This window comes from Mustela nivalis (genome assembly GCF_964662115.1).
Source record: "Mustela nivalis genome assembly, chromosome: 11".
Taxonomy (NCBI): Eukaryota; Metazoa; Chordata; class Mammalia; order Carnivora; family Mustelidae; genus Mustela; species Mustela nivalis.
In genome coordinates, this window is record NC_139030.1 from 48,245,228 (window position 1) to 48,260,671 (window position 15,444).

General features: G+C 38.9%; 1 protein-coding gene across 12 annotated transcripts in view; it reads right to left on the reverse strand.

The window, feature by feature from the left end:
- Nucleotides 1–5,181: 5,181 nt before the first annotated feature.
- Nucleotides 5,182–15,444, reverse strand: part of ERICH2 (glutamate rich 2) — a 38,651-nt gene continuing 28,388 nt past the window's right edge. For all 12 annotated transcript variants that reach the window (XM_082689456.1, XM_082689460.1, XM_082689452.1 and 9 more), the window contains 3 exons: nucleotides 12,391–12,448; nucleotides 6,033–6,104; nucleotides 5,182–5,379 (listed from right to left, as the gene is read on the reverse strand). In XM_082689456.1, coding sequence (XP_082545582.1) covers nucleotides 5,258–5,379; nucleotides 6,033–6,104; nucleotides 12,391–12,448 — 252 coding nt within the window. In that variant the 3' untranslated portion in view covers nucleotides 5,182–5,257. The remainder of the gene's footprint in view (nucleotides 5,380–6,032; nucleotides 6,105–12,390; nucleotides 12,449–15,444) is intronic.

Sequence of the window (15,444 nt, forward strand, 5' to 3'; positions counted from 1 at the left end):
ATCTTCCTATAGAAGGCTGCTTTGTCTACATTGAAAATCTTCTGTTTAGTGTAGCCATCTTCATTCATTATCTTAGCCAGATCTTCTGGATAACTTGCTGTAGCTTCTACACAAGTACTTGCTGCTTCATTTTGCACTTTTATGCTGGGGAGATGACTTTTTCCTTAACCTTGTGAACCAACCTCTGCTAGCCAACTCTTCTTCTGCAGCCCCTCACCTCTCTCAGCTTTCACAGACTTGGAGAGAGTTATGGCCTCACTCTGGATTAGGCTTTGACTTAGGGGAATGTTGTGGCTGATTTGATCTTTTATCCAGACCACTAAAACCTTCTCCATATCAGCAAGAGGGCTGTTGCACTTTCTTATCATTTGTATGTTCACTGAATTAGCACTTTCAATTTCCTTTAAGGACTTTTCCTTTGTATTCACAACTTGGCCTAACCGGTGCAAGAGGCTTAGCTTTCAGCCCATCTCAGCCTTCAACATGCCTTCCTCAGTAAGCCCAATCATTTCTAGCTTTTGGCTTAAAGTGCAGGCTATGTGACTCTTCTTTTCACTTGGACACTTAGAGGCCATCGTGAGTTATTAATTGGTTTAGTTTCAACATTATTGTGTCTCAAGGAATAGGGGGGCCGGAGGACAGGGAGAGAAAGAGGAGGGTAGGTCAGTAGAGGAGTCAAAACATACACATTTATCAATTAAGTTCACTGTCTTATATGGGCATAGTTTATGGCACCCCAAAATGATTACAATAGTGACACCGAATCACACACAGATCACCATTAACAAACATAATAATGAAAATGTTTTAAATATTGTGGGAATTACCAAAATGGCACCAAGAGACCTGTTCAATGCACGTCCCCACAAACCTACAATTTGTAAAAAACTGCAGTATCTACACAGTGCAATAAAGCAAAACACGCTAAAATGAGGTATGCCTATATTTCTATTTTACACATACTATGAACTGGCCCAAGGATCCACCAATTCCCCTTTCTTGGCTTTGAGTAGCCATGATTCCTTGGAAACTCAAGAGCCCAGTTTGGCTTATAGTCTTAAAAGGATTTTATTGTTTTCATGCTTGTTATGCTGTGGCATGGGCATTGGGTAGGACTCTCTTGACTGTAATAGAAAATCTGAAACAAATAGGCTTGCATGGTAAGATGTCTTACATAAGATATTCAGAGATACGGCAGGTGTTAAACCAAAGTTAGCCCCATTACAACTCATATCTCTTACAACTCATATCCCATGGCAGCTGGGAAGTTCATTAGGAAAGCCAATCAGAGAGAATGTTCTCTCCTTAGTCTGGGCAGCCTCATCCTACCTGTGAACTCTTAGTACCTCATGATATAAGACACTTGTCCAGAAACCCAAAACATTCCCAGTAGATCTAGGCTTTCCTTTACATCTGGCACTATGAGTTATATTCAAGCATTCAATCTTATTGAACATCAGTATTTTAGGCAAATACCAAAATGATATAAACCTTACAGATCAACTAGGGTAAAATTAAAGGGGAAAAAAAACCCCACACTTCAGTGAAAGGAATGCAAGTTGTCACCTTGTTTAATATATAAAGAATATAGGATAACTGAAGGGTTTATAAGGACCAATACTGGAGAAAGAAGGAGAGGCATCTCTGGTTCCATGCTTGGACTGCTGGGGCAACAGAACCAACCACCACACAATAAGGTTATGTTACATGCATTTTTGGAGATATTAGATAGGCTTTACTTCACAAATTATCTCCCTTTCTTCAAACTGTTTCTCCCTACTGACCTTTTAGGAAGGAAAGCACAGGCGTGAAGGGCAGGGCAGTGTTAGATTAATATAACCTGGTCTTGGGATACCTTGCACTCTCCCTTTCCAACCTGGACCCAGCAGAATGGCTCTCTCACAAAGAAGAGCAGTGAGGCAGTGAGAAGGGCCCCTCTGCCACCAGTGAGCTAGTGACCAGACCAAAGAACACACCATCAATGTTCACAAGTGCTTCATCCACGTAATAAGCTTTAAGAGGTATGTTCTTCAGACCTTCATAGCGATCTGGAAATCTGCCATGGAGGAGATGGGAATTTCTGATGTACTCATCGACACGAGGCTCAACAAAGAAAATAGGGAATGCCCTATAAAGGAATATATTGTATTTACATGCAGTCTGCCAGAAAATGGAATGAGGATGAAGATTGCCACATAAACTCTATATACATTAGTTACTTATGTACCTATCACCACTTTCAAAAACCTAGTCAGTCAGTGTGGATAAGAAGTGACCAGATGGTCAAACCATTATGACCACCACATATACCCCCAAAAGATCCCCTAGATTTGAATCTGTTAATTCCCAGGTATATGATCTTGAGTTATTCTTAATTTCTCTAAACCCCAGTTACTTCAAATGTAAATGGAAGATAATAATGCCCACCTGTACAGGTATTATAAAGATGAAAAACATTAATGTATGGAATGCTTAGTGCAGTGCCTAGTGCATAATGGTTAATCAGTACATGTAATCATCCTTCCTACTAAACCTGCTCATCTTAAACATAAAAAAAAATTCCTTTTCCCTTGTGTCTTCCAACAATTCTTCATCATTTCCTTCATAATTGATTCCTTGCTTTCCTTTCCCTCAACTCCAGGGCAAACTCCCTGAAACACGGCTCTCCCCGACCCTGCTCCACTGACACTACTCTCCCCAATGTCCCCAACCGCCTCTTTGTTGCTCTCCAACACCCTGTTTAGTTTTTATTTTACTTGTCCTCTTTACGACGTTTGGCCAAGCAGATCTTTCTGGACCTAGACGTTGTTGCATTTCTGTGGCAGTACTCATAAGCAGTTAGGATGTTTTGGGCAGCAAATTAAAAAGCCTCAATCCAAACCAGTTTAAATAATAAGAAATCTCTCTCATCTAACAGAGAGAGGGCTTCTAGAGCAGTTAATTGCGTGGCTGAATGTCCCCGGAAGTCTAGGTTCTTGCTCTACCGTCCACAGAATCAGCTTCATCCTATAATTCAGTCCCCTCATCATCATCAAGTCGCTGCCAGCAGTAAGTAGGGCGGCATGCTTCCTGGTTCCTAACCAGAGGGATGGAGGAATCTCTCCTCTCAATCATGAAATAAAGTCATGTAATGTAGGTCATGTGTCCCCCTTTGGAACAGTAACAGTTACCAAAGAAATGCCATGTACTGACAGGCTGAGACCATCCTTCCTGAGTCCCACGGCTATGTGTGTGTGGAGTGAAGACCCTAACAGAGTCAGGGCTCTCTCAGCAAAGATGCAGGGAGGGAGAGATGCTGAGCGGGCAACCGTAGCACCCACTATATTCACTTTCTTGATTTTCCTGCTGGTTCTTCTCTCTCCTTTCTTGGACTACCACTTTAATGTTGTTTGTCATTGACGATAATTGTATTTTCAGTCCTCTTCTAGTCAGACTATACTTTCTCTATGAGCCATCACTTCCTTATCTTTCATTACTCTCTCTAATCAAAGAGATACTTCTGTTTTGTGTTATCTATTAGAGTCTAAACTGATGACACCTAATTAAGGCATCTATTTCAAACCAAAGTGTTTCTTCCAACTCCATACCATGAATTCCAAAAAATGAATACTTACCCAATGCTTCCTATGGTAGGCAGAATAATGCCGCCCAGAACTCTCAAAGATGTGTATGTCCAAATCCCCAGAACTCCTAAGTATAGGAGGTTACATGGCAAAGGGCAATTAAGATTACAGATTGGATTAAAGTTGCTAATCAGCTGACTGTAAAATAGGGAAGATTACAGATTATCCTGGATTATTTAGATGTGACCAATGGAATTACAAGTGTCTTTGAAAATGGAAGAAGATGGAGCACCTGGGTGACTCAGTCAGCTGAGCATCTGTCTCTTGATTTCAGCTCAGGTTATGATCTCAGGATCGTAAGATCAAGCCCCATGTCAAGCCCCTAATCTGGCTTGTCCCTTAGCAGTGAGTCTGTTTCTCTCCCTCTACCCCTCCCCCATAATTTTTTTTTTAAGATTTTTATTTGAGAGAGAGACAGAGAGAGCTTGAGCAAGGGGTTGGGACAGAGGGAGAGGGATAAGCAGACTCCCCATTGAGCATGGAGCCAGATGTGGGGCTCAATCCCAGGACCCTGAGACCATGACCTGAGCTGAAGGCAGACTATTAACCAACTGAGTCATCCAGGTGCCCCCAAATAAATCTTTAAAAGTGGAAGGAGGAAGCAGAGTGTTGAGAGTTTAACTAAACTATTCCATATTATTGCTGCCATCATATCCATTCTAGGCACACTAGCCCTCTCTCAAGCACATAACCACCCATGCACTAGATACTAGCCTGCAGAATCACAAGTGTAAACTGATACAACTTCCCCAATGCCCCGGTGATAGTCCGTCCTACCTCTCAACTGCTTCCCCTGTGCACCCCCTTAGATAAGACTCCCATGGAGCTTACCAAAACCCTGATTTTTTTGTTTGGTCAATCCAACCTTAGCTTGGGAACCCCAAAATCACCCCACTCAAGGCCCTACTAAAGGCATGCCCCAGGTCCTGCTGTCCACTTCTGGTCTGCAACTTGACTTCCCTATGTAGCCCCTCTGATGCATGCTGTGTCCTTCCCCTAGGACCTGTCATAAACTTCTCTTTTCCCCTGTGACACACCAGGGCTTCTCTTTTCCCCTGACACACCAGGGCTCTCCTTAACAGATGTTAATTTAGCAAAAATGACAACACAAGGGAGCGAGGATTAAAGAGAAGGTAACATGAGGTCTCAGCAAGATGTTGCTGGTTTTGAAGATGCGGGAAAGGGCCTTGAGCCAAGACTGTGCATAAGCTCTAGAAGTTGGAAAAAGCAAGCAAAGACATGGTCTCCTAGAGCCTCCAGAGTGTGCAACCTTGCTGACACCCTGATTTTGGCTGAGTGAGGCTCATTTTGGATTTCTGACCTCCAAAACTGCAAGAGAATAAATTTGTGTTGTTTCAAGCTGAATGGATTAAGTGCACTAATGTGTGCAGAACAGTACCTGGCACACAGTCAGTGCTCTGCTATATAAGCATTTTCAATTATTAATTTCCTCTCTGAGTAACTCACCTAGAGGAAGAACCTAAATATTAGGAAGGAGCTCAAACCAATATGGAAAAAATTATAAGAACTGTGTGACAAATAAGGATCAGACTGAAACGCAGCTTTGTCCTTTATATTTGTTTGGTAGTCGGTAACGAAAATACATGAAGACTGAACCACAGCAGCAACTTTCATCACCCGTCTTCACATTCGTCAGAGCTTTCTTCACTTAGCTCCTCGCTGCTTTCTCCTTCACTCTCACCGCTGCTGTCTTCTTCACTATCTTCATCATCTTCCTCAGGATTCTGAGATTTCTCTGCCATGGAAAGGAAGAGAATTGCTTAAAATGTTCCTGACATTACTACTCTTTGAAAAATCTTAACTCTCCTTGCTTCTCCCTCTTCTAAGAAATATCTGTCTTTGGAGCATGAGGACTGAGATTAACTTTGCTGACTGGATGTAGGGTCAAAGTAGGTAGTGGTACAAAGAAGAATATAGTCTTACTGGTATAAAGATGTTTATGGATTTAGAATAAATTTAAAACATAGGTCTATACGATTTTTTTTTACTATTGTCACCATAATTCTTAATTAAATAGAATAGGAGTGAGATGTAGGGTAATTTAGAGGGTATTGGTTTTCCTTGGAATTGTGGGATAGCTCCTCTAACTTGTGCAGCAGTTAGCATGTGCTGTTGCTTGTGAGGACTCTGCCAGTGCCTGATGCCTGATGACCAGGGAGCCCGCTTGACTTGGGCAGTTCTACCCCACAAGGGGGGAAAGGGAGTTACCTGGACCACTCACAAAGGACCACTCACAAAGGTTCATTAAACTATCCCAAGACAATAGTTAGCCTTTTCTTAACCACTTCCTGAGGGTGTGCTTCACCAATCCCCTGGGATGATGGGTTTTTAAATAGTGACTGCTCATAGCTCTCTGAGAAAGAAGGAACTTCAGTTTTTAAAATTTACCCATCAGCAACATTTCTTCGATAAGTGAGAAAAACTCCTTGGCCTCAGGATTTTCTGGTTCATAGATTAGGACTGAAAATAAACAACAGAACATTTGTTAATAATCTTCAAAGTATTTCAGCAAACAGGCTCCTCAGAGTGAGACTGGAGCTGTCAATCAGAGTAAGTGAACATGCACAAAGCATTAAATACCAACAATTATTCCGCAGGAATACCTAAGTGCAAATAGAGGAAATGCTCTACTTATCATAGCTGCATTGTAAGAGAAAGAATTCTCATTATATTTTCTACCTCCTGTCTCAAAAATGCAATCTCCATCACATGAGGCTTTCCTCACATGCCTTGTAGACGAAGTGTTTTTTTGACTATAGCCAAAGAAGGGACATATCAGGCAAAATGTGGAGACTTCACTATTGAGAAGACTGTACGCCTTGAAGAGTATTCATAATTCTGCTTTATCCACTTAATGTTGTGACTCCCATGTAATATCTTAATGGCCCCCAGGGGGCACTGAAACATCAAGTGTGCCATTCACCTGGCTAACAGTAAGACAAACGTGGACGGTTCATCTAGGCTCTGGTACTCCTAGGACATCATCCCTTATGGCTTTCATTCTGACACACCAAACCAGGTTCTCTCTTAATCTACCTACATAACTTTACCATTGATCTAGGTTAGCATGACTGTGCGCCTGCTCAGAAGCTGCTTTTAAGGATCCTGTAGGTATTTAGACACCTTTTAAGGTTTCTAATAAAAGTGTCTTTCAGTTCATTTTAAGTTGGACTAAAATATGCTTATCATTAGCAGTCTAAATCTTGCTCCGAGCCTTTTTTCAGAGCAGTTTCTCCAACTCGCCCCTTGAGATACTAGGTTCTTAAGATATTAATACATATTTGGGAAACTAGGTCAAAGGAGGTTAATCATGGAAAGTTTACAGAAGGAGCAACGGCAGGATTTTACAGAACCATTAATATGTTCATAACTATTATGAATCTTATAAAGTGGAGAATGTGGTTTCCCCAACTTATTATTCCCATGGAATCCTTTTTGATGGAACACTTAATAAGAAATCTTATTTAGTTTAGAAAATTTCATGTTGGAATTAGGATTATTCCATGAAACTGGAGTATGAGATCAGCTACTCTTATGGTTTAACAAAAACCACTGGCAAATGTCAATTTTCAAAGTGAGGGAAAGGTATCTGCTTTGAAACAGCCCAGAAGTGTATGTATTCTAGGTGATGAATAAAAAATTCTCCTTAGTCTTTCACAAGCTAGTAGGGTTTGTAAAAGGGTAAGAAAAGCCTCTAGCATATTCAGGTAGTGTCCTAGGAGCTGTTCCCATCCTGAGCCCATAAGCAGATCCCAGTATGGGCCCTGCAGAAAGACTGTCAGATGTGAATCCTGGTGCTGCCACTGTCTAGTTGGCTCTCCTTGGGGAAAATATTTAATATCTCTGTATCTCAGTTTCTTTATCTGTAATAACAGGATTGACAACTTAAGGCTGTTTGATGAATCAATGAGATAATGTAGATAAAGTACTTAGTCGAGTCCTTGGTTCACTGTGTGTGCCCAGATACTGCTGGTTATCATAAGTTTTCTGGAAATGGTTTTGGATCTAGATAAAGGCTTGGCTCCTTCCTAAACATTCAGTGAATGTTTCCTTCTGGCTAAAGAGCCGGGGCAGGAGCTGGGGGATTCTGCTGTTCGTAGGGTTCTAAGTCCCTCAGATTGGAGGCTCCTCTAGGCTAGACAGAACATTGGTCTTGTTCACTGTGGCATGCCTATGAGAGTGCATGACACAGAGCTGGAGCCCTTAAAACATTAAAAAATGGAATAGTGCATAGTAGAAAGCAGTCCTTTCATGCCTAGATAAAATTATACTCTAGGTTAATGGGAAAAAATGATTTATTTTACTCAAAAAAAGAAAGATGAGATGTCTGGGTGGCTCATTGGGTTAAGCCTTTGCCTACAGCTCAGGTCATGATCCTAGGGTCCTGGGATCAGGTCCTGCATCCAGCTCCTTGCTCAGGAGGGAGCCTGCTTCTCCCTCTGCCTGTGCTCTCTCTCTGACAAATGGATAAATAAAATCTTGAAAGGAAGGAAGGAAAAGAGAGATAAAGAAAGAAAGAAAACAAACTTCATTGTATTTATCCTTCTGAAGATACATCTATCTGTATTTGTGTTAGACCAAAGTGATGAGAAACATTTTGGCTTTGAGGCCATTATTTTATATACTTACAATATAATTAATGAAGTAGGTCTTCCAGGCCTAAACGATTTTTGTGTGTGAAACGTTGGGCTGCCTGTGAGCAGTACTGCTGTGCCCTGAGGAAAGTGAGCTTCAGGTTCCCTTCTTTCAGGTAAAGAGACCAATAAACAAAATTGACTGGCACAAAATCTCATAGTCAATCATGAGCTGAACTAAGAAAAGTACTTGGGACACTTGACTTTCAGTATAATTTAAAAACCACTTTTCCAGGATGCCTCCAATGCCTGGCAAGAAATGGCATATGGCTTGGGTATCAGTTCTGCACCACACAGCAGGAAAACGGCTGAGGAAATATTGTGTGTGGAAAACAGATAAAATTCAAGCCTTCACTGACAAAAAAAATTTCTTGGAGGAACGCAGTATGTTTGTTTTGTTTTTTGCTTTTTGTTTTTTTAAATCAGGACAAAGAAAAAAAACCACAAGCACGTGGAATGCCAGGAGAGAAGCCCTGAAGCCCAATGGACCAATGGAGATATACATGACTTTACTGTGATTGGAAAACATACTAGCAACCAGTGGCTTTATTCAGAAAATGAGTTTATAAAACATTTCAGAAGGGACAAGGATGCATTATTTTATATAAATCAATTCCCTTAGATATAAAGAAAATATATTAGTTGACCACAGGAGCCATTTTAAGCCTGAGTGACCCAAAAAAGTACCCCCTTTCCAAATCCCTGCCTCCTCTACCAGAAATATAAGTTTATTAACCAAATGAGGAAATGGAAATATAGTAGGATATCAGAGGCTTTCAAAGCCAGACCTAGGATCTAATCCGAACTCTATCTCTTAGTAGTTGTGACTTGTGAATTAGTACTCCTCACTAAGACTCAGTTTTCTCATCTGTAAAGTGGGGTTCATAAGTATCTGCCTCATAGAACTGTTTTAAGAATTAAACAAGGTATTTAAGAATGCTCCCATTATTAGTAGGTGCTCAATACATACATATACAAATACATAAATATGTAAATAATTTGTTTATATACATAAATATACAAATAGAGAAAAAGGGAAATGTCTGGTAAAAGAGCTAGGAGATGGAAAAAGAAGACAAAACAATATACTGTAGTCTCTTACATATACAATATTCTGGGGTCCATCCTAGACAAAAAAATTAATTTTGTCTATTGTTCTGAATATAGAGAACAACTTCAGGCAGTCCTCAGCCAAGTGTTTCCTTTTAGCATCAAACTAGTACTTTCTAGAATGTCTCCAACTCTCTGTTCTTTTTCTTTTTTCTTTCTTTTTTTTTTTCTTTTTTTAAGGTCTTATTTGACAAACAGAAAGAGTGCATAAGCAGGGGGAGCTGCAGGCAGAGGGAGAGGGAGAAGCAGGCTCCACGCTGAGCAGGGAGCCTGAGGAGGAAGTGGGGCTCAATCCCAGGATTCTGGGACCATGACCTGAGCCGAAAGGAGATGATCAAGGAGAAAGCCACTCAGGAGCCCCAATTCTCTGTTCTTTCTTGAACTTGTTTGACATTGTTAATCCGGGGTCTCCCTAATTTCATACCACTGGCTAGAATCTGCCTCAGGGGTAGTCAATTCTATTTTTCATGCACCCACCCCCTACTCCCATCTCTGGGCCTCTCTGCCCAAGTTTCTAGTAATTCCCTCTTCCTCTAGGGAACAGTGTTCTTTTCCAACTGGCTCCCTGGATCATGGGGCCTATCTTAGGGCTCTCCACACCTCCTTTCCTGTAGTCTGATCCTTAGTCTAAGGCACTGCTATTTGACACTGACAGAAAAGAGTGACTAGTGTTTCTGGATGAACCAGTAGGAGTAAAATACCAAAGCAAACCATAGTTAATGTCAACCGCAAAATGGTTTAGAGCATGTGTGCTATGATTCCTGTTTCCTCTCCAGCTCCCAGCATAATGTCTGGTACAGAGCTGGTGCTTGATGGCTAGTTGTTGGAAGGAAGGAAGGGAAGAAGGAAGAGACATGTTTTACAGGGACATAAACCCACTAGGATAGATCAACTTGAACTTTTTCATCCCCACTGACCTGGCACTTAATGTGTGTTCATGGATTCGAGTCCAGTCAATAAGCATTTTATTGAGCAACTACTATTTCCCTGTAGCGTACTGCAGGCCAACAACCAAAACCAATGTGGTGATATCAGGGCATATATTTTGTAAGCTTCAACTAGAGGCTTTCTAAAGTGATTGGTAGATATGGAAATATATATAAATTTTTCCATCACTAGGCTCCACAAGAGACTCCGAGAACTGAGGGGGAAAGCTACAGACTCACCCACTTCTACTGCAGTCCTCAGAGAGGAAAGGTGCTATGGGAGGCAGCAGCTTGAGTTCTGATTCTGGCTGTGCCACTAGCTCCCTGAAGAGTTGAACAAGCTGCTTATCCTCTCTCTGCTTCTGCTTCATTATTTATAAAAATAGACAACTGGACACTATTCTCTTGAAGGATTCCTTCTGATCAGAAATTCTATGCTTATGTACCACCCCAAAATAGTTTTAATCAGGATATCTATTTGATGGCTCTAAGGGTCAAAGTGCTTGAAAGGATTATACAAGGCAAATTATTTTGGATAAAAAAAAATTCATGTTAAAGCATTCAAGAAACCCCTTTTAAAAATTAGCCAATGATTTAAGAAGTACTGTATCCACAGTGGAGAGTCTGTGTGAGGCAAGGGAGAGCAGGTCCTCACAATCCTAATACTGAGTTTTCACTCAAGGACTTTTTACTGTAAGGCTTAGGTCTAACACTAGTTAATATTTTGAGTTCTATTATCAATGAAGTTTAATTGTAGAGTTGCCATTTGTTCTTTCAAAGTCATTTGACTAAGATAGAAAAATGGGTAAAATAGTTAAAAAGACTAGATTTCAAAAGAGCAGGAATCTTTCAAAATCATTAAATGGACTTTCTAAAATTGGCAATTAAAAACTTTGAAATTAAGAACTTACTGGGTAGTTTATTACTTTTAAAAAACCATTTATTTATTTATTTATTTGAGAGAGAGATAGAGAGTGAGAGAGAGCACAAGCAAGGGGAGCAGCAGAGGCAGAGGGAGAAGCAGGCTCCCTGCTGAGCAGAGAGCCTGACACGGGGCTCCATCTGTGGACGCTGGGATCATGACCTGAGCCAAATGCAGCCGCTTAACCGACTACTACTGGATAGTTTAAACAGCAGACTGAACACAGCAGAAGACAGGATAGGTTAACTCAAAAACAAGTAGGTCAACAGAAAAATTCCAAAATGAAGTATAGAAATAAAAAGAAATGGAAAAACAAGAGCTAAGTGTAAGATACATCAGTCAAATCACTAAAAACCAATGAAAGAAGGAAAAATAAGGTAGAGCAGATCATTCCTCTACTTGAAAAGTGTCTAGTGATTTCCCACCTTGCTCGGAGAAAAAGCCAAAGTCCTTAACTTGTGAAAAGGTACTATGCAACCTACAGAACCTCCAAACTATTACCTCTCTGACCTCATCTCCTGTCACACTTCCCCTTGCATATTCTATGCTGGTTACATAGTCCTCCTTGCTGTTCCTCCTCAAGCACACTCACATCTCAGCATATTTACTATGTGTCCTGTCTTCCCGGACCATCTTACTCAAAACTGCTTTGCCTCTTTCTAGTACTTTTCTTCCCTACTTTATTTTTTCCCATGGTACCTCTCATTTATGACATGTTAATTATGTATGAATTTGTTATCTGCTGGACTAGATATAAACATGAGATTATCTTATTGACTGCTATATTTCCAGTGCCTAAAACAGTGCCTGGCACATGTAGGCACTCAAATATTTGTGGACTAAATGCATGTTAAGTAAGGTTTGCTGCACTCCCTGACACTTCTTTAAAACTAAAGGCATAAAGATACTAACCTAGTATCATGAAGGTAAAGATTTTGACTTATTTTCCAGTGATGATTAGTTTTTGTTAGTTTATTCCACTCAAAGTTATTCTAGAAGTCTAAATTAGTCTTTATACCAATCAACTTACTAATAAGGAATCACTGAGACACTATCAAGGAATTCACCAGGCTCCAATAATCAGGCCATCTTACCCATTATGGAATGCATTTAGAAACAAAAAGCATTAGAAAACACAAGTATTTTGTACTTACTCATCTGACATAATTTTTTTGCCAAATGGTAGTCTTGGCCCATTTCTGCTCTCAGGAACTAGAAAACATTAAGAAATTCTTCAGATAAGTACTTCCAGAGAGAATTTAAATGTCAATTATAAACTCCCTAAAAAATATTCCATTAATGATGAACTATTTGGCTTTTAACATTTACAGGTTTTTCCAGGAGTGAATCTATAATCAATCAATCAATCCAAGAATATTTAAGGATTTCCCATGGCAAGGCCACAGGGAACAAGTACGATACCTCCATGTTGCTGCAGTCATACTACATATATACTACTTAACAATTTGAGAATACATAGGTTGATTCAACTGGCAGAGATAGTAAAGACATCTATCACTTAAATATCCCTTTGGTTCAGATACAACTTTTATTTGTCAACTTCATCCATAATTACATGACAGTATTTAGTAAAAAAAAAAAATTTACAGTGATGTATATTTAATATTTTGCAGCTCTTTTACTGTCCGATTTTTGTTTTACTATTTTTATTGTTACAAAGTAGTATGTATTTTTGTATGTAGGAAATTTAAAAACTAAATAAACACATTCTGTCCCCAATTAAAAAACATTTATATTTCTACCATCCAGAGATGTTTATTTTTACCATCTTCATATGTATCGTTTTAGTATTTTTCCATCAATGAACACATATTTACAAAAATTAGCATTATTAGGTAACTTTTAAAAATAAACCACATATCATGCTAATTTTCTCCCCACCCATAAAATTAAACATTCTTACATTTTTTTTAACTTAGGCTATAGGTTATTAATCTAGTTTAACTTTTTTAGACTGCTTCCATTAAAAAAAATAACCCTATACTTGGATGATAGTGGTTGCTTTTGCGAGATTTATTCTGAACACTGGCAGGTATGGTAGGCTTACTGGGCAAGAGACAGGGGCATGAAGTATGAGAAAGGACACTTCCCACACATTTCCAAACATGTAATATTTACCCAGGCACCATTTTAAGAAGTTCTTTACCAGTTTTCTTGATTTCTTCCTTGAGTATTAGATTATTTACATTTTTCTAATGTAAACAGAATTCTTCTGAAGATTTTTCTACAAGCTATTACTTCACCACAATCCCCACTTATTGTCATATTAATTAGTGCTCCATTAAACTCATTATACAGAATTCTACATTTTTAAATCTCTTTTTGTCTAAGGTTAAGATCTGTCCATTTTTACTCCTATTTGTGATTTCCTTCCATTTTAATTATGATACCTTGTGGTTTATCTATATTCTTCTTTTTTCAAATATCCTGCTCCTAAACAGATACATTAATTTGGTTTTTACTTTGAATTTTGTTTAATTATTTTTCTTATTTACATTATGTTTATTTTGTTCCTTTTTTAGCTTTAATATTTCTGGCATTAATGGCATTAATGCCATTTCTGGCATTAATATTTAGTTCATTTGTTATCATTTCTCCTTTATTTTATTTTTTTAATAGTATTTTATTTTAAAATTTTTATTTGTCAGAGTGAGTGAGCGAGAGAGCAGAAGCAGGGGTTAGGGGGAGTGAGAAGCAGTCTCCCTGCTGACCAGGACACCTGATGCGGGACTCAATCTCAGGACCCTGGGGTCACAACAGGAGTCAAAGGCAGACACTTAATGACTGAGCCAACCAGGCACCCCAACTGTTTTCTAAATAGTTTGTGTGTTTAGTTTTGATTTTTTAATTCAAGTATCATCTGGAAGAATATCTTAGTTTTAAGTAGTTTTGCTTTGTTATTGTAGTTATTTTTGTTTTCAATGTGTAGTTTAATTGATCATAATCAGAGAATGTGACCAGCATAATATACAGCTATGGTTTATGTTTTTATTTTTTATGTTTATGTTGTGTTTATGTTTATGTCCTTATTTTATTTGTTCTTATGCTTATTTTGTCTTGTTTATGTTTAAATCATTTTGTTTATGTTTAAATCTTTACAGAAAACTTAAATATACACAGAATTAGAAAAAATAGTAAAAGTAGTACGTGGCCCCAATTCTCACCTTCAAAAATTAATATTTTGTCAATCTGATTTTATCAATATCACTACATACTCTCTTTTTCCCACTTTGCCTAGATTATTTATTATTATTATTATTTTGCCAAATTATTTCAAAGCCTTTTACAGATATCATCTCATTTCACTTTAAATTAAAAACCCAATGACACTATGGCTATTACACCTAACAAAGTTAACAAGAATTTCTCAATATCAGCTAAGATCTAGTCTATTTAATGAAACATTATATTAACAGTACTAGCCTCAGAAAATGATAAGGAAAATGGAATCATTTTCAAAGTGTCTTTTGCATTTACCTATTTTGTTGTTGTTGTGTTAACAAAAATATACATAAAATTCCTCTTAACAGTCAAAATGCAGTGAAATTAAATTCATGCAATGGATATTTGGCTGAAGACTTTCATGAGAATTGCTTAAAACTTCAAAGTCAAGCTAAAATGAGAAGAAAGGTTTAAAAAAATTGGTTTGAAATTATTTGTGACATTTAAAATAAAGAGTTAGGAATTTCAGGGAAGATGGCAGAGTAGGAGGACCCTAAACTACTTCATCCCACAGATACAACTAGATAACACTCATACCTGCAAAAACACATATAATGACCCAAAGACTGGCCAAAAAAACCTCCACAATTAGATGTAGAGAAGAGGCCACATCGACCAGGATAGAGAGGCAAGGACTCAGTGGGAACCTAAACTCAATGGATCTGAACACTGGAGGGAGGTAGCCAAGGGAGAAATGGGTATGAAGAGGGATGAGAAACAGATTATCACATGGGGGAGCCTGGAAGGGGAAGAGGAATCCCCACAGCATTTAGCTTTGACGGAGAGGTTGAGTTCTGTGAGTGCTTACAACCATTGGGACTTAAAGCCTGGAACTTTAAAAATCAGCAGGCTTGGCTCTGGGAGGGCCCAGAGGGCAAGAGGAAGTTGAGCCCTTACCATTAAAGAGAGAGCAGAGCAAAGAGCCTGCAGAAATACAGCTTGGAAATAGCAGTTTGAAAGGCACC